The 27,051-nt window shown below is 46.9% G+C and overlaps 1 protein-coding gene across 4 annotated transcripts in view; it reads right to left on the bottom strand.

Annotated features, from left to right (window-relative positions):
- Positions 1 to 27,051, bottom strand: part of CPEB1 (cytoplasmic polyadenylation element binding protein 1) — a 148,481-nt gene that overhangs the window by 93,399 nt on the left and 28,031 nt on the right. For 3 of the 4 annotated variants that reach the window (XM_029575167.1, XM_029575166.1, XM_029575165.1), the window contains exon 2: positions 9,725 to 9,899. In XM_029575167.1, the coding sequence (XP_029431027.1) occupies positions 9,725 to 9,899 (175 nt within the window). Of the gene's footprint in view, positions 1 to 9,724; positions 9,900 to 20,307; positions 20,447 to 27,051 lie in introns of those variants that run through there. The other variant, XM_029575168.1, reaches the window with a different exon arrangement.

The raw sequence follows: 27,051 nt of genomic DNA, 5'->3' as shown, positions 1-27,051 counted from the left end.
ATACTATTTATCTAACATTTTTATATACCGCAATTCATGTAGCAGAGTTACATATCATTTTGGTTTACATTAGAACATTGAACAGGCATGTAAGATGCAATTACAACTAGACAAGAGAAACTAGGAATAAAGTAACTGGGGAATAACGTGCAATGAATAGACAAGTAATAGAAGTCTGTCGTAGAGATTAAATTAATCTGGTTAAAGATTTAGGGTCAGGGGTCGGGAACCTTTTTGGCTGAGAGCCATGAACGCCACATATTTTAAAATGTAATTCCGTAAGAGCCATACTAACTACAACCCCCCCCCCCCCCCCCCCCCCCCCCCCCCAGAGCTGCCAAAAGTCCCTGGTGGTCCAGCGGGGGTCCAGGGCTCGCAGACAAATCTTTAATAAAAATATAAAATCTAACAAAAATCCCCCACCCTCCTGACCCCACCCCCACCCCAAGACCTGCCTAAAGTCCCTGGTGGTCCAGCGGGGGTCTGGGAGCGATCTCCTGGACTTGGGCTGTCGGCTGCCAGTAGTCAAAATGGCACCGACGGCCCTTTGCCCTCACTATGTCACTGGGGTCGACCAATGGCGGCGGGTAGCCCCTGTGACATAGTAAGGGCAAAGGGCAGTCTACGCCATTTGATTACTGGCAGCCGACAGCCCAAGTCCATGAGATTGCTCCTGGACCCCTGCTGGACCACCAGGGACTTTTGGCAGGTCTTGGGGGGAGGGGGGGTGTAGTAAATTAATTTTGGAGGTCTTGGGGGGGGGTAGTCAGGAGGGTGGGGGATTTTGTTAGATTTTTACTTTATTAAAGATTTGTCTGCGAGCCAGATGCAGCCATCAAGAGAGCCATATCTGGCTCCCGAGCCATAGGTTCCTGATCTAGGTGTATATTGGCATGAATTAAAAAACTAGAACATAAGACCCCGTGAACCTTAGTTTGCTAGTCATTTGATTTAGGTTGCACTCAATTCAGACAGAAACCCATGGTAGTGGTGGAAACCATTCACCCCCACCTTGTGGCCCAAAAAAGCCTGTCCAGCCTCTCTAGCTCTTCCTTTCAAAGAAAAAAAAAAAGTTGCCATGATGATAGGGTTCAATCTTTGAGCAAGTCTTACATTTCAAAATGTGAAGGGTTTAAAAAAACTAGTTAGGTCTTCATAGCCCATCTTGGGGGGGGGGGGGGGGGTAATTTTGTGGTTAAAAAAGCACAAAAGAAACCTAGTGGTCAGTTCAGAGTGCACACATAAGGGTTTGTCTAGCTCCAGGTTAAGGAGAGGATTGTTAGATAGGTACCACTAGCCACCCCCATCTTCCCCACCAACGTAGTTGCAAATGAGTGCTTATGGTACTGTAGCCCCAGCAAAGACTGAGGGGTGTTGGGGAGTGTCTCTCCACCTCCTTCAGGACCATCCCATAAGTACTAACAGCCACTAGTCTAATGCACACAACCAGAAATGTCTGCCTAGCTCTGCAGCTACTTCACATCCCCCACAAGTTAAACAGAATGGCAAACAAAGCATAGGGAACATGTCAGATGCACACCTAGGAAAAGTGGCCAAGAGAAAGCAATAGGCAATGTTAAAAGCTACTGCTGCTTTAGCAGGGACAATATGCTTTGCTTCAGTTTGGCTGGGAATTCCCCCCTCCCCCACTACAAAAACAAAAAAAAGTTGTCCCACCTCACGGGGAGGAGTTAAAATTCAGAGGAGCCAAAGATACAAAAAACAAAAGACTAAGAATTGTAAGCATTGTTAGTCTTGCACCACTGTGTAATGGCAATTTGTTCTAGAAAGGTGTGGGGGGAGTAGAGTTGCTTACCTGTAACAGGTGTTAGGACAGCAGGTTGTCAAGTCCTCATATGTGGAGGACGGATGGAGCTTCTTCACTGGGGATATACAACCCTGACAATGGTCACCATACCCCACTTCAGTCTATGATAAAAGCTAAGACTTTGGGAGAAAATGCCAAGGGTTTTGTGAGGACCACCCCCCTGCTGTCTTCCGAATGCCTGCTACAGATAAGCAACTTTGCTCAAGGACAAGGAAAGCAGTCCTCACATGTAGGGAAGCCTTAGCTATACTAACTCCAGAGGAAGAGGGGAAAGTAACTAGGACAGTGCCAACAGAAGAAAAAAAATGGCTTGCTTGTTCCAATCGTATTTATTTTATGGGGGAAGCCTGGAACCAGAACAGGCCCTAAGAGGGATGAGCTGGGTTTTGTAGGATATACCTGCCAAACTTACTGTTGGGTCAGTAGTTCCCATCCAAATAGCATTATTTCACATTAACACTCCATTTTGTAGCCTTGCCGATCTCCAGGTATGGTGTCCTCAGGTGGGCTACTGACAAAGCCTAGACAACTCCCCCAGGTTCAGGCCTGCCTGAGCATAACAGGAAAAGATGCATCTGCTAGCCAGGTAGAAAGTAGAGTTAGTCCTCACATGCGAGGACATCAGATGGAGCCTGGCATTGAAAGCTTGTCAGTTCCTACAAATGTTGACTGGTATACTGAGCATGCTATTGCACATCCACGTGTGATCCCCTGCAGTCTTGAAACAACTCATGAGGAAAAAATAAATAAATACATACAAGGAGAACCCAACTCCACAGGGTGGTAGGCAGGTTTCCTGAGGACTAACATCCTGCTGTACCTAGAACACCTGTTATAGTAAGAAACTCTTATGACAAGCAGGATGTTAGTCCTCACTTGTGAGTGAATACCAAGCTAAGGCTGCTCCTGGATACAATGATCAACAGCCCCTAACTGGGTGCTAACAGGGCACAAGAAACTATGGTGCTGTTGGTAACAGAGGAGGGCAGCCTGAACTCTTAACCATGGGCCCTAGGTAGGGAGAATTGGGTTTAAGCCTGGAAGAGATCGAAGGACAGATTGGCTGAAGCTACTGTCATGCCAGCCATCCTTGTCCAAGCAGTAGTAGGCAGCAACTGTGTGTAAGGAACTCCATGTGCCAGCCCTGCAGATTTCAGCAACGGGAACTGCCTGCAAGTGGGCTTCCAATGCCACCACAGCTCACAGAATAAGCCTCGACAGCCTCCGAACTGAAGGCCCACCTGTGCATAGCAGGAGAAGCAATCCGCCAGCCAGTTGGATAGAGTTTGCTTTGCCTACTGCAACTCCCAATCTATTTTTGAAAGATATGAAAAGTTGTGTGGGCTGCTGAGCAAAAAGTTAAGGCTCTCTTGCAATCCAAACTGTGCAGTGTCCATGCGCCCTGGTGAGAATGAGGCCTTGGAAAGGTGGACAGAATGAGTTGAAAACCCATCAACACCCTAGGCAGGAACTTAGGATGTGTACATAGAACCACCCTATCATGAAAATTTCATGTATGGCAGATATGTAACCAAAGCCTGAAGCTCAACAACCTTGTGTGCCAAAGTGCCTGCCACCAGGAAGAGAACCTTCCAGATCACAGGAGTGCTCTAAAGGATCTCACATGAGCCACACCAATACCACGTTGAGGTCCCAAGACACTATAGGAGGCCAGGGGGGCTTCAGCTGAAAGACCCTGCATAAAAGTCACCCTAAGAGCTGCACAGAGATGGACATACCAGCAACAGCCTGATGGTAAGCACTGATGGCTGTAGCCTGACGAATTGGTTTTAAACCCAGTCTACAAGAGGTACCACAAATAGCCCAGCAGCTTCAGAGTGGGACAGATGAATAGACCCCTTGCACCAGATGGAGACATCTTCCACTTCAGTCTGTAAGACTTCCTGGTGGAAGGCTTGCTAGAAGCAACCAGCACCCAAGGCACATTAGAGAGGTCCAGGGACCACAGAACTAGCCTTTCAACATCTTGGCCATCAAAGCTAACAACCTGAGGTTTGGATGGTGCAGCCTGCCCTGATCCTGTGTAGTCAGATCAGGGAGGTCTTGTAGGAGCTGGAACCAGACCTGTCTTGGTCAACAGGATCATGGTCCCCCTCGTCCTGCTGGAACTTCAAGAGAGAGTCATCACCAGCAGAAGCAGAGGGCATGCATACAGAAGACCCTTGTCCCATGGTGGGCAAAAGGCATCTGAATCAGGTAGTCCGTCTGTCCTGAACAGGGAGCAGAATGTCTCACGTTACTGTTGCAGGGGAGGCAGATGTCCATGTCCAGGGTTCTCCACAGGTGGAAGATCTGGTCCACTGTTTGATCCAGCACCCATTCATGCAGGCGGAACACTACTCTGGTGGTCCGCAATTACATTCTGTCACTACTAGATACACTGCTTGTAGAAGCAATCCTTGTGATCGAGCCAGGCCCATGTCTGTACTGCCTCCTGACAGAATGAACCAGTGCCCCCCCTGTTTATGTACCACATTGCCACCTGATTGCCTGGATCAGGATTGCTTTTGTAGGACAAGTGATCCCAAAATGCCTGAAAAGTATAACTTTTGTGCTTTGGGTATTGAAATTTTTTACTTGACCAATGACCTTTGGTACAGAGGCTGTCCACATGTGCCCCCCCCCCCAATCCAGGGGGGGATGCATTGATGGTCAGTATGACCTGGGGTGGGGGAATTTGAATGGGACCCCTGCTCCAGATTGGACCAGTTCAGTCCTCTCACCAGGGACGCAGGAGAAGTGGCATAATGCAAATATGTGCATTGAAAGTCCTGGGTCGCCTGTGTCCACAGAGACCCCAATGTCCACTGTACATGCACACAGACTGGCCAAGGGGGTAATGTGGACAGATGCTGCCATGTGACAGATGTAGCAGAAGGTGAGCTGAAACCTGCCAGTGTTGGCAGACCAAACTTGCAAGGAACAATAGGGTGAATGCTTGATCATGGGGGAGGAATGCCCTGGCTTGCATTATGTCCAGTCTGGCCCCGATGAATTCTAGGTATTGCATTGGGATGAGATGGGACTTGGGGTAATTGATAAACCCAGAGTCTGCAGCACTGCAAAGGTCAGATTGGTCAACAGTGCCACTCAGCAGGGTGTACTATGCACTCAGCCAGCCAGTCGAGGTAGGGTGACTGTACCCCATGACAGCAGAGGTGTGCTCCCACCACTGCCATGCACTTGGTGAAAAATGAGGGGCTGATGAAAGACCAAATGGCACTGCCCATAAATTTGAGATACTTCCTGTGACTAGGGAAGTTCTTAATGCAGGTATAGGAGTCTTAAGTTGAGGGAGCACAGCCAGCCTCCTTTTTGCAGAGTGGGATCAGGATATGCCCAAGGAGACCATCTTGAACTTTTCTTTGAAGAAACTTGTTCAAGGCTCTGAGGTAGGGAAGAGGCCCCCTGTTCTCTTTGGTATCAGAAAATACCTAGAGTAGAACAACCCCCCTCCCCCGTCTTCGACTCAGGAACAGGCTTGACCGTGCCGGCTGTTAGAAGGGCAGAAAGCTCTGTCAAAAGTATTTCCTGATGAGCAGACAAGGCCCCCAATGGATATGGGGAGGGATAAAAAAAAAGTCTATGGGGACATCCTTGAAGTTTAGTCTGTACCCTTGGTGGAAGATTGAGAGAAGATAACTCACTGGTCTGAGGTAATGTGGGGCCCATGTTCCACAAGATACAGCTTGCTCCCAACTGGGAGGGCAAGGCACCAAGGATAAGGTAGTCTGGCTCATGCTCCTCTACTCCCACTCACAACCCTGTAGCAGGGCTCTGCTGTCTAGAGCAATCCCAGGAAGCCACACAACATGCATGCCTTTGAAGCAGGAAAGAAATATTTCCTCTGGCGATAGGACTTCCTAGAGCCCTGTCGCAAGGATTTTTTGCCTGACTGCGGCTCAGAGGTACTGGCAGAAAGGTGCTAAAGGGTATCATGGTGGTCCTTCAGCTAGGCCACTGTGTCCCCGACCTTATCCCTGAAGAGATTTTCCTCCATGCAGGGCAGATCTTCCAGCTTCTCCTGGACAAAGGTCGGAGGCATGAGCCAAGCCATCCTTTGGGTGCCAATGCCCACTGTGGCCATCATCTCAAACACATTGTAGGTGGATCTCACCTTGTGTTTACCTGCCTCCAGACCTTACTGTACCACTGCTGAGAAGTGGTCTTGCTGTTGAGGAAGGCACTCCTGACAGTTCCTGGACTTGCTTCCACAAGTTCTGGTTGTACTGGGTCATTATACAGTTGGTAGGAGGCAATATGGATAATGAGCACAGGCCATCCTACCCAGAGTATCCAACACCAGATGCTCTCAACCTGGAGGAGCAGAGACATGGGGGCAGAAGCACTTGACTGAGGGCAGACTCCACGCCTCAAATCAATGCATATTGTATTAAACTGCATCAGTCTTCTGACTGATTAGAGGAAGGTCATGGGGTGTTCCCAGTCCATTACACTTTCAAGGAGCAGCTACTCAGGATCTGGGATCCTCACTATTTCCTTTGGGGCATCACAAACTAGAAGACTTCCAGCAATTTGTGCTAGGCATCCTCAAGTGAGGAGCTGAAATGGGATGGCATCTGCCATCACACGAACAAAGCCCATAAAGGAAAGGTCTTCTGGGGAGACCACACCTCTTGTCCGGTGGAGATGGTTCCAAAGAAAGGTCACCCGAGTCATCTGAAGAGGACTGAGCTATTATCCTCCCACAGCTCATAGAGGAAGGAGAAGACTGAGGGGTTTATAAAGCAATGCTTGTTTGGGAATTCCTGTGCATGCTCAATAGAGCAAAAGCTCCAAGTTGTGCCCTGAGATGTCACCCATGTATCATGACTAATTCAGTCCTGTTTGGTTGCCCGAGAACTCAGTCTACATTAAAAGATGTTCTGATCTCTAACATTAGATCCTCTCCCTTAGAGGGGATTTTACACTCGACTCATGTAGAGCAGACCAGCGACTTCAGGCTGAACAGGATGAAGTGTCCAGTTGAGGATAGATACTTTGATTCAAAGAAAAAAAAAAAAAAAAAAAAGAGAAATTTTAGATTCCACATGAATCCTAAAAACAAGTCAATGTAGTGGACATGTGCTACTGAGATACAAGCTTAAAATATCCAATGTGTAGCTGAGTGTTAAGTAGAACAGCTGATTCTATCTATTCTGAATGTGGGTGGTGCAGACTTGAGTAATGGATAGCAGTTCCTATGCCATTCAGATGGCACCAAAAGGCCTTACAATTGTACCTCAAGGTTGCAGCTTGAGGAATCCAGTGTGGCATTCAGAAGTCACTAATTATTAACAGTGACATCTTAGCTGAAAGATGCAAGACCTGTACATACTGTCTAGGTTATCAAGATTTTAAAGGAGACAAAGGGAAGAATTTTACATGCATTTGAAGCACAGGTACTCAAGAAACAGACAGCTTTGAGTTGGTCAGACTTGTTTTGTTTATACTCCAAGCTTCATTTAGATGTTACAGCTTTCCTAGACTTTTTAATTTAAAAAAGGCTTAACAGATTTTTGTTTTTATGAAACAAACAAGTAGTGGATATCCTAAAAATCCTACTTTTTCCACAAAAAATGGTAAGGTTACTTTGAAAAAAAAAGTGGAGTTCAAGAAATCTCATTTCATCAACTCTTCCTGCTGAAGACAGCAACCAAGAAAAATGCAGTGAAATGATTAGTGGAACTTAACTGCAGAGCAAAAAAAGTTTAAAATTAGATTTCGATTTCAATACTACACAGTAAGTGGCACAGAACCAAAGTCTTGCTTAGTGGACTTAGATCTAATTCCACATTGGACAAAAAAAAAAAAAAAAAAGATAGATGTTCTAGAATTGAGATAAAATTTAAGCTATTAAAGTCTTTGATAATTTGAAGACTAAAAGATGACAAACTGTTTAAGTATCCTCTGGAGTATTTAACCGGATGAAGTTTGGAATTCTGAGACTGAGAATGATTGTATAATTCAACACATTTCTCCTACAGAGGAATTTTTTTTACTCCCCTAAACTGTTAGGCAATTGCTCACTACTGGTGGCAACAGTTGAGCATGCTCTTAATGTGACTTTGGTGCAGAGAACATTTGCTCGTTTTCTGTAGAAGAAAGTCTCCAATATCTAATGCAAGAATCCAGAGGTAAAATAAGAAAAGCTTACCTTCTACAATCTTGTCTAACTGCGGTCCAAGTAACTGTTCACCCTCAAATGAATATTAAGATGGTGGATGTCAAGTCAGCTGATTGTGCAACAGTTGCAGCTTGTATACAACATCTGCCAGTTTCTGAACCCAGCAAGTCAATTCCATCTACTGTGTATACTGAATATATACTTCCTGAAAGTGGCCTATTTAACTCATACCCTCTTACAGATGTCTGTACAATGATCCACTGCATCCTTTAATACAGAGGATGTCTACGAAGGATTTTAGCAGTGCTAGAGTGTGCGCGCAACAGGAGCCTTGGACCATTTCCATATTTGAAGAAGTTTTACACTTTCAGTCAGGTAACCTCGTCAGATGTACCTTTTCACCCTCTCTACAGCTAAGTGGTTAGATTTCCTCAGGCTTGCTGAGGTGTGTACTCTTGTCATCTTTAAGACTAAAGATCATGGCAAAATATTTGTCCTTAAAAAAAAAAAAAAAAAAGGGAGATCATTAAATTAAGCCCATGTATCAGATTAGATTTTCCAAATTAGAAGGAAATTTGAGGCATCTAGGAAGAAGCACCAGAAGCACATAACTGCCCTGCAGAAAGGTTAGCCGGAGGTTTTATTCTCCCAGCTAGATAGCTGTGAGATGGGACACTAGGCTTTCCAACCACCTCACGAAAAGGAAGTTTTTTGTTTTATAAACGAAAGATACAGACCAAGTCCAGTTATCAAGAATGCTTCCTAAAATGGACCCAGAGTTGCTCAGTCACATTAGGAACAGGCTACACCTACTTAAGTTTGCCAAGGTCACTTTGCCTGCTCCTCTTTCTACCCCCACCACTTCCTCCTGGCCATTTAATATCCTTTTCTTCTAAAGGACTGGCAATGCCCAGGGCTGTGAGGCTTTACAGTCTTCCTCCATATGGGCTCCCTTTGCTTTTACTCAAGAAAACACATGCTCCCTACTTTACTCCCCTCCTCCCCTCTCTGATGCCTGTCTGGAAGTCCCTGCTTTCCCCTCTCCTTGAACTGCATCCTAGATGTTCTAGTCTCAAGACACACCAACCACTCAATGACAGCATCAAGGCTGGGAGTTGTAGAGTAAGTCACTGCAGATTTAATGACCTATTTCCCCTTCCACCCATATACCCCATTTTTTTTTTTGCCAAATAAAAGACTTAAATCTCCTCAGTAGTCCATTAAAAAAAAAAATAAAGCTGCCTCTGCAGTTAGGAAAATTTGCATTGGAAAGAAGCTGCTACCAATGGAGTCTAAGAAGCAGTTTCCTGGCTTCCTTAGAGCTGCTTGAGTCTCTAGTTTTCACAGGCTATCATCTTCATGTCTGAAGTTCTGTGAGTAAACTAGGTTTGTCACCTGATATGAAAGCAAAACTGGGCAATTGTCTTGATGTAGCTCGAGTCCACAGGTGGAAAGGGGCAAGTCAAATACAAATGGGACCAAGCATATCCAAGTCTCAGCTTAGAGTGACCTGTACATAATCCACAATGCAGACCCAAGTGAAGTTTCAGAGTTAACCAGCATTCCATTTCTGGATAAGCAAGAAACTTGCATATTACAGCAAATCTCATCTCTTGCAAGCTTTACTAGATGAACTCCCTTACAGATTAAATTTATATAGGAGATGAATTGCAAGGAGTATCTACATTCACACTAAACAGTCCTATATAGACAGGCAATCGAAGTTAACTGTGCCAATTAGAGATCACCTGGAAAGTGGTCACATCGTCCTTTAGTGATAGGTGTTGTGCATACACCAGTAAAGTCAAGGGAATTGTCCAATATAGCATTTATTCTGCGGAATATGTCAGCATTGCTGCAGGTAGACAAAGCAGGGGTTTCAGAGCTGTTCCAGCAGTCTTTGGTCCTCCCAATATCTTCTTTCTATTCAAGGAGGGGAAAAAAAAAAAAGAAAAGAAATGGAGTACCAGTCTCACTCTTTTGCGACTACTTTTGATTTTTAACATTGTGTAAACTGTTATGATATATATCTTAATGACTGTATATAAAATGTGATAAAATAAATGCAGTAACTATTTAACTTTTTTATACCGAAGTTCAGGTAACAGAATTACTTATCACTCCGGTTTACATTATAACAAGTAGAGTCCCAAGCAGGGCCAGTTCTATGGTTTAGAATGCTATTAGATGGACAGTGTAATGCTCGTTTAGAACCCCCCATTAGAAAGTTGTTTTAAGTCCCAACAAGCAAATTGCATTAGTATTAAATGCTTCAGGAAGTCCATTTACACCCCCCCCCCCCCCCGTACAGACAGCCACAACTTTTTTTTATATGTAGAGTGGCCAGAAGATGAAGGACCTTCAGTAACTAGACAGCACTGCAACAGTTCTTTGAACTACATGTCTAAGACACTTCACGTAAGCAGCCAGTCCATGGAACTGAAGGACTGAAACAGGATGCTCTCTGGTATTAAACAACCATGGGGGGGGGGGGGGGGGGGGGGGGTAGGGATTCCCTCATTTATGTAATGGAACATTGCCTTGAATTGTTAAGAATATTAAAAATCACACAAACAAAAGGCAGGATGTGCTGGGGCACAGTCCAATGTGAAGAACATAGACAATGGAGAAATTACTTACCTGATAATTTTGTTTTCCTTAGTGTAGACAGATGGACTGTTCACTGGAGACACCCTCCCTCCCATTGCCCATAAAGACAGGACTCAGGACCAATGGGTATAGTGTACTCCTGTTAGTAGCTGGAGACGGATCAGATTTCAATCTGACGTCAGCTCCTAGTATATATACCCCTGCAGGAAGTGCAGCTCTTCAGTATTCTCCTTGAAAAGCATTGTGGATATATGTGGATTACCTTGTTAATTTATTGTACGCATAGTTTCTGTTCTATGTAAAGGCACTGCTGAATAGTTACAAGTTATATGTAAACCGATGATGTGCAAAACGGTTGTCTGTATATAAAAACTCCAAATAAGTGTGACTGATTAACTAAATAACTTCATAACTTGTTAGAACGTTTAAAACTTGATCTGGTTGATTGACTATAGCTAGAGACCGCCAGAGTACTCAACTGGAAAGCGTAGACACCCAGCAGGGTGGATGCCCTAGGTAGATGAAAACATGGCTTACCCTTGATTCATTGACAAAAAAAACATGTATAACGGCAGCCAAGGGTGGGATGCTGAGTCCATCTGTCTACACTAAGGAAAATGAAATTATCAGGTAATTTCTCCATTTCCTAGTGTGTAGCAGATGGACTCAGGGACCAATGGGATGTATAAAAGCTACTCCTGAACCGGGTGGGAGGCTGCCCGTGGTCCACTTAGAATTGCCCTTGCAAATGCAGTGTCCTCCTGAGCCTGCACATCCAGACAGTAGAATCTGGAGAAGGAATGGATGGAAGACCACATTGCTGCCCTGCAGATCTCGGTAGGTGACAGCATTCTAGTTTCTGCCCAGGATACTGCCTGGGCTCGGGTAGAATGGGCCTTGACCTGTAGAGGTGGTGGTTTTCCAGCTTCTATGTAGACCGCCTTGATGACTTCTTTGATCCAGCGGGCAATGGTTGCCTGTGAAACCACTTCTCCTTGCCTCTTTCTGCTGTGAAGGACGAAAAGGTGGTCCGTCATTTCCAGGTATCTGGATAGGAATCTGCCAATGTTGAGGAGGCGTAGACTACGGGCTTCTTCCGAATTCAAGCCATCCACTGTTGGTAGTGAGATGGTTTGGTTAAGGTGGAAGTGTGAGACCACTTTGGGGAGGAAGGAGGGCACCGTGCGTAGTTGGATGGACCCTGGGGTGAGTCTGAAGAATGGCTCACGGCAGGACAGTGCTTGTAGTTTCAAGATGCAGCGGGCCGAACACACGGCCAGCAAGAACACAGTCTTTAAAGGTTAACAGACAGAGGGACAGGCCTTGGAGGGGTCTGAAGGCAGATCCTGCTAGGAACTCCCAAGAAGAGGTTGAGGTTCCATAGAGGTACTGGCCACTTTAGTGGTGGGTGGATGTGTGATACATCTGGGTGCGAGGCTATGCTGTTGCCCTCGCTCCCAGAGCCGTAGCATGACAATGCTGCCACTGGTACCTTGATGGAGTTGAGGGACAGACCCTTCTGTAGTCCATTCTGTAAGAATTCCAGGATCATGGCTCGACTGTGGCCCTCGCACCAGGCCTCAAAAACTGTCCAGATCCTTATGTACGTTAGAGATGTGGAGACCTTGCGTGCTCAGAGGAGAGTATCTATTACCGCCCCGAGTATCTGCTCTCTCAGGCGGGCCCTCTCAATGGCCAGACTAAGAGAATTGAGCTGGGTCCTCGTGAAGGATTGGACCTTGTTGTAGTAGGTCTGTGTGGGGGCAGGGGTAGTGTATTCCCTGCCAGTAGTCTTCTCATGTCTGCATACCAGGGTCTTCTTGGCCAATCTGGAGCCGCCAGAAGAACTAGTCCCCTGTGTTGCTGTATCTTGTGTATGATTGCGCCCAGCAAGGGCAACGGCGGGAAGGCGTATAGCAGAATCCCCCAGTGGCCAGGTCTGTACCAGGGCATCAATCTCCTGGGACTGAAGTATCTGGGTACTTGGACCTTCTAGCAAGCAGATCCATGTCTGGGGGTCCCCCACTGATCCACTATCATCTGGAAGGCTGTGGACGACAGCACGCGAGCCGTTCAGACTCACCCCAGGATCCATCCAACTACGCACGGTGCCCTCCTTCCTCCCCAAAGTGGTTTAGACTTTCCCTGCTGAGGAAGTCTGCCGTGATGTTGTCTTTCCTGGCGATGTGGACGGCAGAGATCTCCTGGAGATTTTCTTCCGCCCACGCCATCAGGAGGTCTATTTCTAGGGACACCCGTTTGCTTCTGGTTCTGCCTTGTCTGTTGATGTAGGCCACAGTTGTGGCGTTGTCCGACATCACCCTGACCGCTTTTGTCTGAGTCTGTGGGCGAACCGCAGGCAGGCTAGTCTGACTGCCCGCGCTTCTAGGCGGTTGATGTTCCATCCCACCTCTTCTGCGTTCCACTGTCCTGGGTGGTTAACTCTTTGCAGTGCGCTCCCCCATCCATGTAGACTGGCATTTGTGGTGAGCAGGGTCCAGGTTGGGGGAGGATAGTCTTGATCCCCGGCTCATGTGGCTGGTCTGCAGCCACCACTGTAGTTGGGTCTGGATTCTGCCCAGGAGAGGTAGATGTACAGTGTAGTTCTGGGACTGTGGGCTCCACTGTGATAGAAGTGAGTGTTGTAGGGGCCTCATGTGGGCTTGCGCCCATGGCACCACTTCCAGTGTGGATGCCATCAGCCCGAGGACTTGCAGGTAGTCCCATGCTGTGGAACGAGGAACGCTCAGCAAGGTCTGCAGCCAGTTCCACAGTTTTGATCTCCTTGTGGGGGTCAAGCTGACCTTGTCTTCCTTGGTGTTGAATTGGACTCCTAGGTATTCCAGCAACTGAGGGCTGTAGAGAGCTTTTTGTTGACCACCCATCCTAGGCTTTCCAGTAGTGTTATGACTTTGCTTGGTGGCTTTCTTCTGGTGACACTGCCCTGATCAGCCAATCGTCTAGGTAAGGGTGAATGAGGATTCCTTCCTTCCTCAGTGTTGCCGCCACCACTACTACCTTGTTTCCCCGAAAATAAGACAGTGTCTTATATTAATTTTTGCTACCAAAGATGCACTAGGCCTTATTTTCAGGGGATGTCTTATTTTTCCATGAAGAAAAATTCACATATTGTTGAACAAAAAATGAACATTTATCATATTCTGAATAGTTGTCTGGTTATGCTGGTTTGTGATGACAACTGTGAATCCTGCAGGGTAAAAAAATCACAGCTGCATGCTCTGCTGTTCTGTGTGACGGGCATGCTCCCAAATAAAAACTTTGCTAGGTCTTACTTTCGGGGGAGGTCTTATATTTAGCAATTCAGCAAAACCTCTACTAGGTCTTATTTTCGGGGAAACAGGGTATTACCTTGGTGAACATCTGGGGTGCTGTGGCTAACCTGAAGGGTAGTGCCCAGAACTGATAGTGACGATCTAGGACCTTGAAGTGTAGGTAGCACTGGTGTTCCCAATGAATTGGAATGTGTAAGTAGGCCTCCGAAAGATCCAGGGATGTGAGGAACTCTCCTGGTTGTATTGCATGTATGATGGATCGTAGTGTTTTCATGCAGAAGCAGGGGATCCTTAGGTGGCAGTTGACCGACTTTAGGTCCAGGATAGGCCTGAATGTACACTCTTTCTTGGGTACGACGAAGTAGATTGAGTAATGTCCAGTATTCATTTCCCATGTAGGCACTGGGGTTATGGCCTCGAGGGCCAGAAGTCTGGATAGAGTAGCTTCCACGAACCTGTCTGGAAGGGTTTGAAGGAAATCCAGGTAGTACCCCTCCCGGATGATGGCTAGGACCCACTTGTCCGAAGTTAGACTCATCTGCGGTAGAATAGGACTAATCTGCCCCCTATGGCTTCTTCCCTTGGATGGGTTGGCTGATTCTCATTGTGGGGTGCAGCTGGGGGCCTGTCCCTGAGCTGGTTCCCCTCTTGTTGTGCTTGTTCTGAAAGGACTGGTTCCTGCCCTTAGGGCGGGGTGCTTGATAGTTGCTCTTGTAAGGGTTGAAGTGCTGCGAGCTTCTGCCCCTGGCGGACCTATGGAAGGGACACTGGTTTCTTTAGTCTTGTCTTCTGCCAGGTGTGGTAATGGGGAGTCACCCCATTTGTTGGCCAGTTTCTCTAGTTCGCTGCTTAACAGGAGGGATCCTTTGAAGGGCATCCTCGTGAGGCGTGTCTTGGAAGAGGCGTCAGCCGACCAACTTCAAAGCCAGAGTTGTCTCCTGGCCGCCACTGTGGACGACACTCCTCTGGCTGCTGTGTGCACTAGTTTGGAGGCAGTGTCAGTGAGGAATGATACTGCTGGTTCCATGTCTTCTCCCGGAGTGTTGTTCCTGGCTTGTGATAAGCAGGCACGTGTCACCATGGTGCAGCAGGCCACAATCTGCAGGGACATGGCTGCAACTTCAAATGACTGTTTTAGGATGGCTTCCAGTAAGAGAGGAAAATGGCGAGACGTCTGGCGAAGGCCCTCCAGCAGGGGGTTCGTTCTAGGTTCCACTGAGGTGCCTTGGCCCGGGATAGCAAGTTCCATTAGACATTGGGATACAAGGTCCGGGAGCTCATCCTTTGTGAAGAAAAAGTCTCATAGTTCGGTGAGACTCTGTCCCCGAGGGAAGTTCCCCCTCCTCCAGGGGCTCTACTTCCTTTTCAGAGAAATCCACATCCCCATAGGTGGGGCTTCTGGGTGGTGGGAGCCTGTGCCTAGGGCCTCGAGGGTCCTCCAGTGGAGCATGTGGCTGATCAGCCAGAGGTTCAGTTTTCATCTTGACAAAGGCATGAATCCCCTTGAATGACTCCACCCAAGATATCGATGCTGGGTCTAAGTTGAGGGGCGCATGTTCTCTGGGGGTCCCTGACTGTGGGGTGGACCCACTGGGGCCTGCTAGGTCCAGGGTACCCCCTGAGGAGCTAGCACTGGGCCTGACCTGGATCTCCCAGGGCTTCCTCACAGTGCGCACAGGGAGTCTGCCTCCTCGTTCTGTGCGGCTCTGATGTGGCATGCAGGGCAGAGGCCTTGTGCTTTTATTCCTGTTTCTGGAGGTGCCATGTCTGGACGCATAAGCTCGTGTGCTCCAGTGCGCCTGAGATGTGTGCGTAGATATGCGCCTGGCTCTGTGCATGCAACTTATGCACACAAGGATTTTTGTGCGTTTAGATCGAACGGTGGGCGGCGAGGCAAATAGGGCCAAGATGGAGATGGCAAGCATGCGGGTAATATGGTGACCTCCTCAGAGGGTCTCCACGTGGGCAGACCCTTGGAAATAGCTGGGGCCTGGCCCTGCTAGGGCGAATCAACCCGGTGGCACTGGTTCCGATCAGTGACCTGTGCTCCTCTTTGACTGGATTCAAACAGAAGATTTCCACCTTGTCTTTGGTGCTTCCCGGTTTCGTTCGTTCCGGGTGGTCTCTGGCTGTGGGGGGGGAGAGGGCAAATACCTTCACCGCTGCGCTTGAGGGGTGCACCCGCTGCCTCTCAGCCGCGCCTGAGGATTGGGGGCTAGGTCCTCGCCGTTGATTCGGCTGCCGGACCGAGGCTCACCTCAGAGGGACCACGGAAATCTCAACTGGGGGAGGGACCTGAGGGTATCACCGCAGGAGAGTGGGGCTCGTCTTCAGGTAGGTTTTCCCCTTTAATTTTGGTTCAAACGCTGCGAGAGTGTGCAGATAGTCCCCTAACTGCTATGGAGATGGAAAATACTGAAGAGCTGCACTTCCTGCAGGGGTATATGTACTAGGAGCTGACGTCAGATTGAAATCTGATCCGTCTCCAACTGCTAACAGGAGTACACTATACCCATTGGTCCTGAGTCCATCTGCTACACACTAGGAAAAGATATACTTGACCAGTAAGGCTGTTTCCCATGTTCCACAACTGGACAGAAGTAGTCTGGGCCTTATTCAATGCTGACAGTCTACTGCCCATAGACTTACTAGAAGCTAATGTTGAGGTTGTAGCCACCCTGGATGCCTAAATAGAGTGCTTTTTCTGACAAACTAGCATCTCCAGTGACATTTTGCACTTGTGGCAAAGGCTCGATATCCTAAAAAGTTAGGACATTGAATTATAGGCCATAAAACAGTCCTATCAGTCCATTTTAGATTAGAATGTATCCTGGCCAAGTGGCTATCACTTCTTGCCCTTGAGATTGTCAGGTCTGCCTATAAATAGACAATGTCAAGCAGTAAAGTTTGCAACTATTTCAGACAATTGTTCCCTTTCCTCCTGCCAGGCAGTACAGGGGCAAGTCAGTCTAGGACACCAAATTGACTGTCCCCATGCTTGTTACCTCATGATGGCTATGCTTCTGGAGCCTTGGAGGTCCAAGGTGGGAGAAGAGAAACTGTTGGAAAGAATACAGTGTAGTGTCTTGTTGGACCAATCAAGACAAAAGCAAAAGTATTCATGCCATACAGCTTCAATGAGCAGTGTAATGGGAAACATTTTTAAAATTAAATAAATTTAGGAATAACTGAGTGGCACTGAAGAATCTGTAAGTGGCTGAAAAGGGGGGGTGGGGGGGGGGGGGGGGGGGGGGGGAGGAAAAAAAAAAAAAAAAAAAAAAAAAAAAAAAAAAAGAGGTTCATCCATGCAATATAAAACAGTGTTTGCACCTTAAGGCAAATTTCTCACCTAGTCTTTAGGGATAGTTATTTGGATCACTCAGAAAATAAAGACCAGCAAGACTTACTCCTTCCATGTACAGGAAGTTCAGACAAAGTATTAGTTAGGATAATGCACTTAAGCTTAGCATTTACATATAGTGGCTCATACTGCTGCAGGTCAAAGGCCACAGCAAGACACTTGCTTCTGGCTAGGAGGGCCTGGTGTCACAATGGTTAACTGAACCCCAGTCACTAGTTTTATCTTTCAACATGGATGCTTGTGTGGCATGCATTCTCATGTCCACAAACAAATAAGCCCAACAAAAACTGAACTCCATAGACCAATCTCGTGGCAAGTGGTCCTTGTTTACCTACTCCTGTTTCCATCTAAGTTTCTGAATATAAACCAAGTTTTCCTCCCATCGCAGTATGGAACTGTGTAGAAGGGGGGGGGGGGGGGGGGGGGGGGGGGGGGGGGGGGGGGGGGGGGGGGGGGACGGGACACGGGCTTAAATGCCTTGTTACTTGTATGATTTTGAACATTTGGAGCTTCCTCAAAGTATACTTGATCACAAAAGCCAGATATGCTAAAACTTCTCTAAACTATATCCAGCAGATGTTTACCTGTCCTGAATACATACCACTGAGTTTATATTCAGCAAGCCACAAGTCTGCTTAGTTTGCCAAGTGAGACCAAGAAAGGGGACTGGATCAACTGCCATAAAACAAGTTTTCTGAATAGTTTGAGTTAAGCTAACTGTTTTCCATAGATAGCAGGCTGATGTCATAAGAAAATTATTCCTTACCTGCTAATTTTCGTTCCTGTAGTACCATGGATCATTCCAGACTGTGGGTTATGTTCTCTGTCCAGCAGATGGAGTTAGAACCAAAAATTCCCAGGGGAGGACCTATATAGCCACACCTCCCTTGCCTCAATCCTCAGTAACTGGACTAGCAAAGCCAAGACGAGAAGAGACAGAACCAGAGGGATCAATTAATCTCAAAAATAGAGAAAAACACAGCTGTAAGTGACAGCAAGTAACTTGTACTCAAACTGAGAACTTGCAAACAGCACTGTGTTCAAAGACACAGCTCGCAATAACTAGAGATACAGAGTGAAAATAGGAAAGCAGGGATGGCCCACAAAGAACCCCCAAAACCAGGGAGGGGTCTGGAATGATCCATGGTACTACAGGAACGAAAATTAGCAAGTAAGGAATAATTCTTTTCCCTGTACGTACCAGGATCATTCCAGACGGTGGGATGTACCAAAGCTTCCCCATCATGGGTGGGTCGCGGACAGCCCTGCCCGTATGACCCTGTCTCCAAGCTGACCGTGAGACGGCGTGCGAATGTCTAGACTATGTCTTGCGAAAGTGTGGAGAGACTTCCATGTGGCCGCCCTACAAATTTCTTGAGAAGAAACTGCAGAACTTTCCGCCCACGACGTCGCTTGAGCGCGTAGAGAATGCGCCTTAACAGCTAAAGGTGGAGACTTACCCACTCCGATGTATGCGGCTATAATCGCTCCTTTCAGCCAGCGAGCAATTGATTGTTTGGATGCCATGCAACCCTTCCTGGGTCCCAACCAAAGGACAAACAAATGATCGGAGAGTCGAAATTCATTAGTGACCTCCAAATAATGTATTAAAGAACGTCGGACATCCAACCGACACAGGTCAGAAGAATCAGAGGATACAAATGACGGAAGCTCTATCGATTGGTTGAGATGGAAAGTCGAGACCACCTTCGGCAGAAAAGATGGAATTGTCCACAGGGATACTCCCCCTGGCGTGAAACGAAGGTATGGCTCCCGACATGATAGAGCTTGTAGTTCAGAGATCAGACGTGCTGAGCTGATCGCCACCAGGAAAATGGTCTTAAGGGTGACATCCTTGAGTGTGGCCAAACTCAGAGGCTCAAAAGGCGGTGCACATAGAGCCCGGAGTACCAAATAGAGATTCCATGAAGGACAAGGCGGTCTAATGGGAGGTTTCAAGTGTTTTACCCCCTTTAGAAAATGTAGAATATCCGGATGTGAGGCCAGGAGCTCCCTGTCATTACTCCGCAGGAAAGCTCCCAAAGCCGCTACCTGAACACGAAGAGAATTATAGGCCAGGCCCAAATCCAGACCCGGCTGTAGGAAGGAAAGCACATGCGCTACTGAGGCCTGCGTTGGCAGAATCGTCTGACTCACACCATTCCTCAAAAACCTTCCATACTCTGACATAGGTAACGGACGTGGAAGTCTTCCTAGCTTTCAGGAGCGTCGAGATGACAGACTCTGGATATCCGCGCCTTCTTAATTGGCGCCTCTCAAAAGCCAGGCCGCAAGACAAAAGCAATCTGCCTTCTGAAAAATATTGGCCCTTGGCGAAGGAGACGTGATAGGTGACTGAGTCGAAGCGGGCCTTCCAAGATTTGGATCCCTGCTCTGTAAAAATGCCTTGTGCATTAAAACGACGAATTATGGCGAAAAAGCAGAAGTGCTGATGAAGGGGGGGGGGCCCCCCCCCCCCCCCGAGGTGTCGTCCCCTTGCCTGCCCTGGTCCGTTGCGCTCAGAAACCCCATACTGTGAGAGGAAACCTGGAGCGGAGCGTCGACGTCCTCCTCAGAGAGAGCTGCCTCCGAGTCAGCTAACAAAATGGCCGCCGTTCCCGCGCTGAGGGGAAACGGGGCATGCTGCTTCCTGCCGGCGCGGTCTGACTCTCCTCCAAGCTGCCCACCAGGTAAGCTATACTCCCCCTCAGGAAAAGCCGAAGAAAATCCCTCTGAGGGCTGCTGAACCCCTTGCCGAGCTCCGGAGCCGTTAGGCGATCTCTGCATCGCGGCGGGAGGGCGGGGTGGCTGCGGCACGCGGCAACAACTGAAACGGCGAAGCAATAGAGCTATCCGGCCTCATTGTCCCCAAGAGACTGTCGGGGAAAGCGCCGTTCAGACGGTAAGCAGCTCCGGGGAATGTCATCGCAGAGCGGGACTCCAATCACTCCCCGAAGGGGAAAAGTACAAAACTCCGGGGCTAGGGGGGAGCGGTCGACACTACCAACTTCACCCCTCACAAATTCCTGTTCCTCCCAACGACTGTAAATAAAATAAAAACACTTACCACACTGTAGCCGGGCAAGGAAGAGGAACAAAGAGAAAAATAAAGTGACAGGCAAAAAACACAGCCTGTCAGCAAGTTCCTGACTGGAAAACAGTGTCTCTCTGAACTGAGTGGTCCTGTCAGAACACTACAGAACCTATCCCTTAGAAGAAAACCTTTATATAATATTATTTAATTGATCCTCAAAGAGAAAATAAAACTAGAAAAGTGCTGGGGAACACCGTGTCCCCTGCTCAATCTGCTGGAGTTAGAACTATACTGAGGATTGAGGCAAGGGAGGCGTGGCTATATAGGTCCTCCCCTGGGAATTTTTGGTTCTAACTCCATCTGCTGGACAGGGAACATAACAGACCATCTGGAATAATCCTGGTACGTACAGGGAACTGGCAGATATAGAGCTTTGAGCTCCAAACATGTACTGAGTTCCCACACTGTGTTGCCTTGTAAGCCTCCTCAAGTCACTAACAGCTAAATTTGTGTAGTCTATTCTCCAGGAAGGTGGACAGATGTTACATGGAAGAAACACCATTTACAGTAAGCAAACATTTTTGTTAAGCAGGCTAAATTAGCCCATTACAAGTAGGGTGTCCAAAGCTTAAGATTGCAGCAGAGATCACTTATAGTAGGCAACCCAGACACTAACATGGAGAGTAGACAATAGCAAGAACATGTTACAAGATTGCTTGTCCAAATCCCAGTATAAAATGGTATCAAGAGAATGGGACCTAAGACCACGTCACAGCTTTGCACATAAACCGAATGGATACTTTGAAATAAGCAATAGAGGAAGCTATAGCTAGTACCTGATGAGCCTGGACTGAGTCTGCAAGCTGAGGTCTTGATACAACTGGCTATCCAACCACAAAAGTTTTCTTGGTAACCACTATACCAAGTCAGGATCATATAAGATGAAGCCTGACTAGCTTGACAAGGAGATTAAGTATAGCATCTGTAAATATGTCAAGACCTTTTTGCAATCCAGAGTATGGCTGGCTTCCTTCCCACCCCCATCATGTGCATTTTATTTATTTATTTATTTTTAGTTTTTATAAACCGACGTTCCTGTATAAAATACATATCACACCGGTGTACAGTGAAGTAAAAAACTGTCGCCACGTGGGCGGCTTACATTATAACAAATAACAATTAACCTTTAAATAACATTATAAATACATTTAACATTTTTAACAGATAACAAAGATTAGAGGAGAGATTACAGTAAACCATCGGGGTTGATTAAGATTCAATGATGCTCTTCAAGGACTATGGGCAACAAGTGAGTCTGGTCAAAGGCTAAACTGAAATAGTATTAGCTCAACCTGCTCTTAGTTCTCCGGGAAAGCTTGTGTGAAGAACCAAGTCTTTAGTTTCTTTTTGAATGTATTATGGCAGGATTCAAGGCGAAGGTCTGTAGGGAGTGAATTCCAGAGTGTGGGGCCCGCTGTGGATATTGCGCGTTTCCTTAGAGCGGTTTTTGCCGGCTGGGTGGTTAGCAGGTTCTTGTATGCGCTTCTGGTCGGTTTCTTGGAAGTATGTAGTTGGAGTTGGTAGGTTAAGTTGAGAGGCGCGATGTTGTGAAGGGCTTTGTGTATCATCATAATGGTTTTGAAGTGAATCCTATATTTAATCGGTAGCCAATGGAGCTGCTGAAGGATGGGGGTGATATGTTCCCTTTTTTTGGTGTTTGAGAGAATTCTGGCCGTGGCGTTCATTACCATCTGGAGTGGTTTGGTGGTGCAGGCGGGAAGTCCCAGAAGGAGAGAATTGCAGTAGTCCAGTTTTGGGAGTATGATGGCCTGTAGGACCAGGCGGAAGTCTCTGTAGTTTAGTAGTGGTTTTAGTTTCTTTACTCAGTAGTTTAGTAGTTACTCTGTAGTTTAGTAGTTTAGTAGTTTACTCTGTAGTTTAGTAGTGGTTTTAGTTTCTTTACTCTTTGTTACTCAGGCATGCAGCCTGAGTAACAAAGGTAGGAAATATAAAACAGACTAACATGGAGAGCTGAGACCATCTTTGGGTGGGTTCAGAGAGCCACCCTGCTGTGATAAAAAATGCAAACTTGAGTGTAGTAATGAGAACCTGAGTTTTCCAATCTTCTCAGGGATGACTGCAACTGAAGTATTTCCCAAGTCAGTCACTAAAAGTTTACTCCAGTGGTTTAAAGTGAGGCTTCATTAATTGAGAGAGCTACATTGATACAGAAACCACCTGGTCCATGGGTTCTCAGGGTCTGATGTGCTGAGTTTTCATAAAAGATAAGTGGATGCATGGAGACTGAGGGACAACAAAGTGTGGTTAGCTGTGATGGCACAGATGTACTCACATCTGAATTAAATGACGTATTGCAAGAGTTGGAGGCTCATGTAAAAAAGGGGACTAGCATCATGGTGTTGGCACCAGATGGAAACTTGTCCATTTAGAAAAAAAAAAAGGTAGTGTTTCCTACAGAAACACTTCAGAATAAACTAAACTATTATAGATAGATATAATTAGAAGAAAGTTAGCATTTGCGTAAATGTTACAGTAAAACCATGGACAGCTATGTAATGTCAAGTTTCCCTTTGATGACTTTAGGAGAGGATGCTTAATTTCAGTCTCTGGTTAGACCAGTTAAGAGGCAGCAAATGTGTAAAAAAAAAGTTATGGTTTAAAAGCTTAGTATCTTTCATAACACTTATGTTGATGAGTAGAGAGTTCTAGAGAACAGAGCCAGATAGAAGACAGGCATTTACATGATTCTAATAGTATTGCTGACTTCGGGAATAGAATGTCATGTGGGTATTGGCTGGAGGAAAGGAGTGCATGAACAGGGCTATGAGTATAATGTAGAACTGATCCAGAGTGAAGATACAATATTCAGGAGATTATGGTTTTTTTTTTATATTGAATGCACCAGTAAACCAGTCACCAATGTCATAGTGTCCCTGTTAATAACCAAGCTGGAGTTTTGTATTACTTTAAGATGTAAACCAAGTGTTGCTTATCTATAACATGTGTTCACAGGACAGCAGGATGTTAGTCCTCACATGGGTATCACACTTGTCAAAGTTTCTAGAACTGACTGGAACCTACTGGGCATGCCCAGCATGGCACTAAATCTGCAGCCAGCAGGGGTCCTGCTTCAGTCTTGTTTAAAGCTATAGGAAGTGCCAAAAAATAAAATAAAAAAACATAACGAACCCAACACCGCAGGGTGGCGGGTGGGTTTCGTGAGGACTAACATCCTGCTGTCCTGTGAGAACACCTGTTACAGGTAAGCAACATTTGCTTTCTCACAGGTCAAGCAGGATGGTAGTCCTCACATATGGGTGAGTACAGAGCTGTCCAAGTATGCACCAAGTGTACCCAAAGACACGCAACAGGCACAACAACTGGGGTGGAATTTGTTAAAGGGCATCCTGAACCCTAATGGGCAGGCGAAAGGGTGTTGGTACATCAAGTTGCAAAAACGTTGTGCAAGACAGATTGGCCGAACATGGAAATCTTGTCGTCCAGCCTTGTCTAAGTGATAGTGGGCTGTAAAAGGTATGGAGAGAATTCCAGGTAGCAGCCCTACAAATCAGAAGCGGCACCGAATGTAGGTGCACTACTGAAGTTGCCATGGCCCTGACTGCGTGCTTTCACATGGTCTTGAAGGGGAATGTCTGCTTGCTGATAGCAAGAGGATATGCAGTCCACTAACCAGGAGGAGAAAGATTGCTTACCTACAGGCTGCCCCAATTTGATGGAATGGAAACAAATTGAGTGCTTTTCCTGTGGGCAGCTGTATGGTCTAGGTATAATGCTAGAGCCTGTTTACAGTCAAGGGTATGCAGAGCCTGTTCTCCTGGATTAGAATGGGGCCTGGGAAAGAAGGTGGGTAGTATAATGGATTGACTGATATGAAACTAATACTACCTTAGGTAAAAAGGTAGGGTTAGTGTGGAATACTACCTGGTCGTGCAGAAGTTTAGTGTAAGGCGGATAGGTAACTAGGGCTTGTAACTCACCAACTCTTCGAGTGGATGTGATTGCCAAAAGAAAAATCACTTTCCATGTGAGATAGCAAAGATCACAGGATTGGAGAGGCTCGAATGGTGGTTTCATGAGCCGACCCAAAACTAGATTGAGGTCCCAAGAAGGGGCTGGAGGGCACAGTGGAGACTTGAGGTGGAGCAAGCCCTTCAGAAAATGTGTTATAAGGGGTTGTACTGAATAGGAACATCTGACACCTTTATGGAAGGCAGCCACTGCACTGACATGCATTCTGATGGAGGAAGTTTATAGACCGGATTCTGACAAGTGCCAGAGATAGTCTAGAAACGTCATGGTGGAACAGGTCAAGGGACTGAGAGGAACACCATGATTTAAACCTGTTCCATTTATAAAGATAAGATTTTCTTGCAGAAGGCTTCCGTGAAGCAATCAGGACACGGAAACTGGCTCTGAAAGGTTAAGTGGTTGAAGAATTAGCCTCTCAACATCCAGGCAGTCAGGGACAAAGCCTGAAGATTGGGGTGGCGTAGGCACCCGTTCTGAGTGATCAGAAGCATGTCCTTTCCCAAGGGAATGTGCCTGCAAATGGAGAGGTCCTAAAGGATTGGAAACCACACTTGGCGTGGCCAGTGAGGTGTCATCAAGATCACGTGTCCCTTGTCCTGGTGTAGCTTCATGAGAGTCTGAGAGAAGTGGAAGTGGAGGGAATGCATATAGGAGACCAGTCGCCCATGAGAGGGAGAAGGCATCTCTTGGTTGTGAGAGAGAGCAAAACGTTCTCTACTTTGCGGTTTTGAGGTGATGCAAAGTGTTGGAATATTGAATCTGCCACTGGGGGTCGAGGGACCTTGTGCGGTTGAAAGGTGTGACTCAGCTTGTCTGCCAACACATTGTCCACTCCCGGCAAGTAGGTGGCCTTGAGGTACATAAGGGTGGGAGAGGACCTAGTTGGACAGGCAATCTCTAATAACCCTGAGAGCATATCTGATTGCTTGTAGCTCCAGGAAATTTGTGTTTGGCTTCCTCTAGAGACCAAGCTCTTTGAGTTTGCAAATTGGCAACATGTGCTCCTGAACTGAGGTTGGAAGCATTGGTGGTGAGTTATTTGAGGATTTGGCACCTGGAAGGGCAGGCCTTTGAGGAGATTGATCTGATTTTTCCACCAAGCCAGACTGGCAGAGTGGGTTGGTGATGTGGACAATGGTAGATAGTGGTTGGACGGATTGAGTCCATTGTGACCTTAGTCCACTGCATGACTCATGGCCAAGCGGGCCATTGGGGTAACCTGTACCGAGGACCCCATGTGTCCCAGCAGGATGAGGAAGTGACGTGCAGTCAAGCGGTGTTGACACTGTAGCTGGTGTGTGAGAGAAATGAGAGTGTGCTGTTGAGGCAGAAAAGCCTTTGCTTGAAAGGTTTCCAAGACTGTCCCTATGAAGGACAAAGTTTGAGATGGGACTAAGCAGATTGTGTAATTGATGAGAAATCCTAGCAAAAACAGAGTGTGTAAGGTATGTTGTAGGGATGACAGAGCAGCTTGCTGAGTAGGAGCCCTGATCAACCAATCGTCTAGATAGGGGTAGATGTGAACACCTTGGGTCCTGAGGAAGGCTGCTACTACCATGAGGCACTTGGTAAAGACTCTAGGTGCAGTTGCCAGGCTGAATGGTAGCATTCTGTACTGATAGTACCTGGGGCCTACCAGGAATCTGTGATGAGATGGGAGTTACCACAATGTGCGTGTACGTGTCCTGGAGGTCTAGAGAGCAGAGCCAGTCTCCTCTTTGCAGAAGAACATAAGAAATTGCCATGCTGTGTCAGACCAAGGGTCCATCAAGCCCAGCATCCTGTTTCCAACAGAGGCCAAACCAGGCCACAAGAACCTGGCAATTACCCAAACACTAAGAAGATCCCATGCCACTGATGCAATTAATAGCAGTGGCTATTCCCCAAGTAAATTTGATTAATAGCTGTTAATGGACTTCTCCAAGAGGAAGGAGGGAACCCAGGGTTACCTTCGAACTTCTTGTTTGAGGAATTTGAGGGCACGCAGATCCAGAATTGGACGAATGCTGCCTGATTTTTTGGGTATTAGAAATTACAGGGAATAGAATCCTAGGCCCTGTTGGGAGTAGGGCACTGGTTCTATTGCTTTGGACTGGAGGAAGGAGACCTCCTGTTCCAGGAGTGGTTGGATGTTCCCCATGTCTACAGATGTGGGAAATCCAGTGGGATAGAAAGTTCAGGTGATAACCCTGAGAGATTATGGCACGGACCCACCGGTCCGAGGTGATGTGCCATTTCATCAACATGTGGTGCACAATCGACCTCCCACTGGTATCTGTGGCAGTGGAAGCTGGCTGCTGCTCTCTATGCAGGAGTCAAAAGCTGGAAGCAGGGCCCAGCTGAGGAGCTTCTTGCTGTTTTTGCTTATGAGGTTGACTAGACTGAGCCTTCTGGAAAGGTCTTGTAGAATGACTTCTAGATGGTGGTGGATAGGACTTCTTTGGACAGAAGAATGACTTTTTGGTGTCCTTCCTGAATGGTTGTTTAGAGGAATACTCAGGAGGCATTAGAGAGTTGGTGAAGGGTCTCATGATGCTCTGAGTTCCACCACCATCCGCTAGATCTGTTCAAACAGATTGTCTCCTATGCAAGGCAGATGCCCTGGAAGTGGTGTTGAAGATATAAGAGGACCTTATTTCATGTTTCTCTGCTTCAAAACCTTGGTGAACCAGGGTTTGTAGCTGTTACTGGAATTGCTCAGGCAGG

The sequence above is a fragment of the Rhinatrema bivittatum genome, chromosome 13 (genome assembly GCF_901001135.1).
Source record: "Rhinatrema bivittatum chromosome 13, aRhiBiv1.1, whole genome shotgun sequence".
NCBI lineage: Eukaryota > Metazoa > Chordata > Amphibia > Gymnophiona > Rhinatrematidae > Rhinatrema > Rhinatrema bivittatum.
The sequence above is the reverse complement of the archived record's forward strand: the minus strand, read 5'-3'. Positions and strand labels throughout refer to the sequence as shown.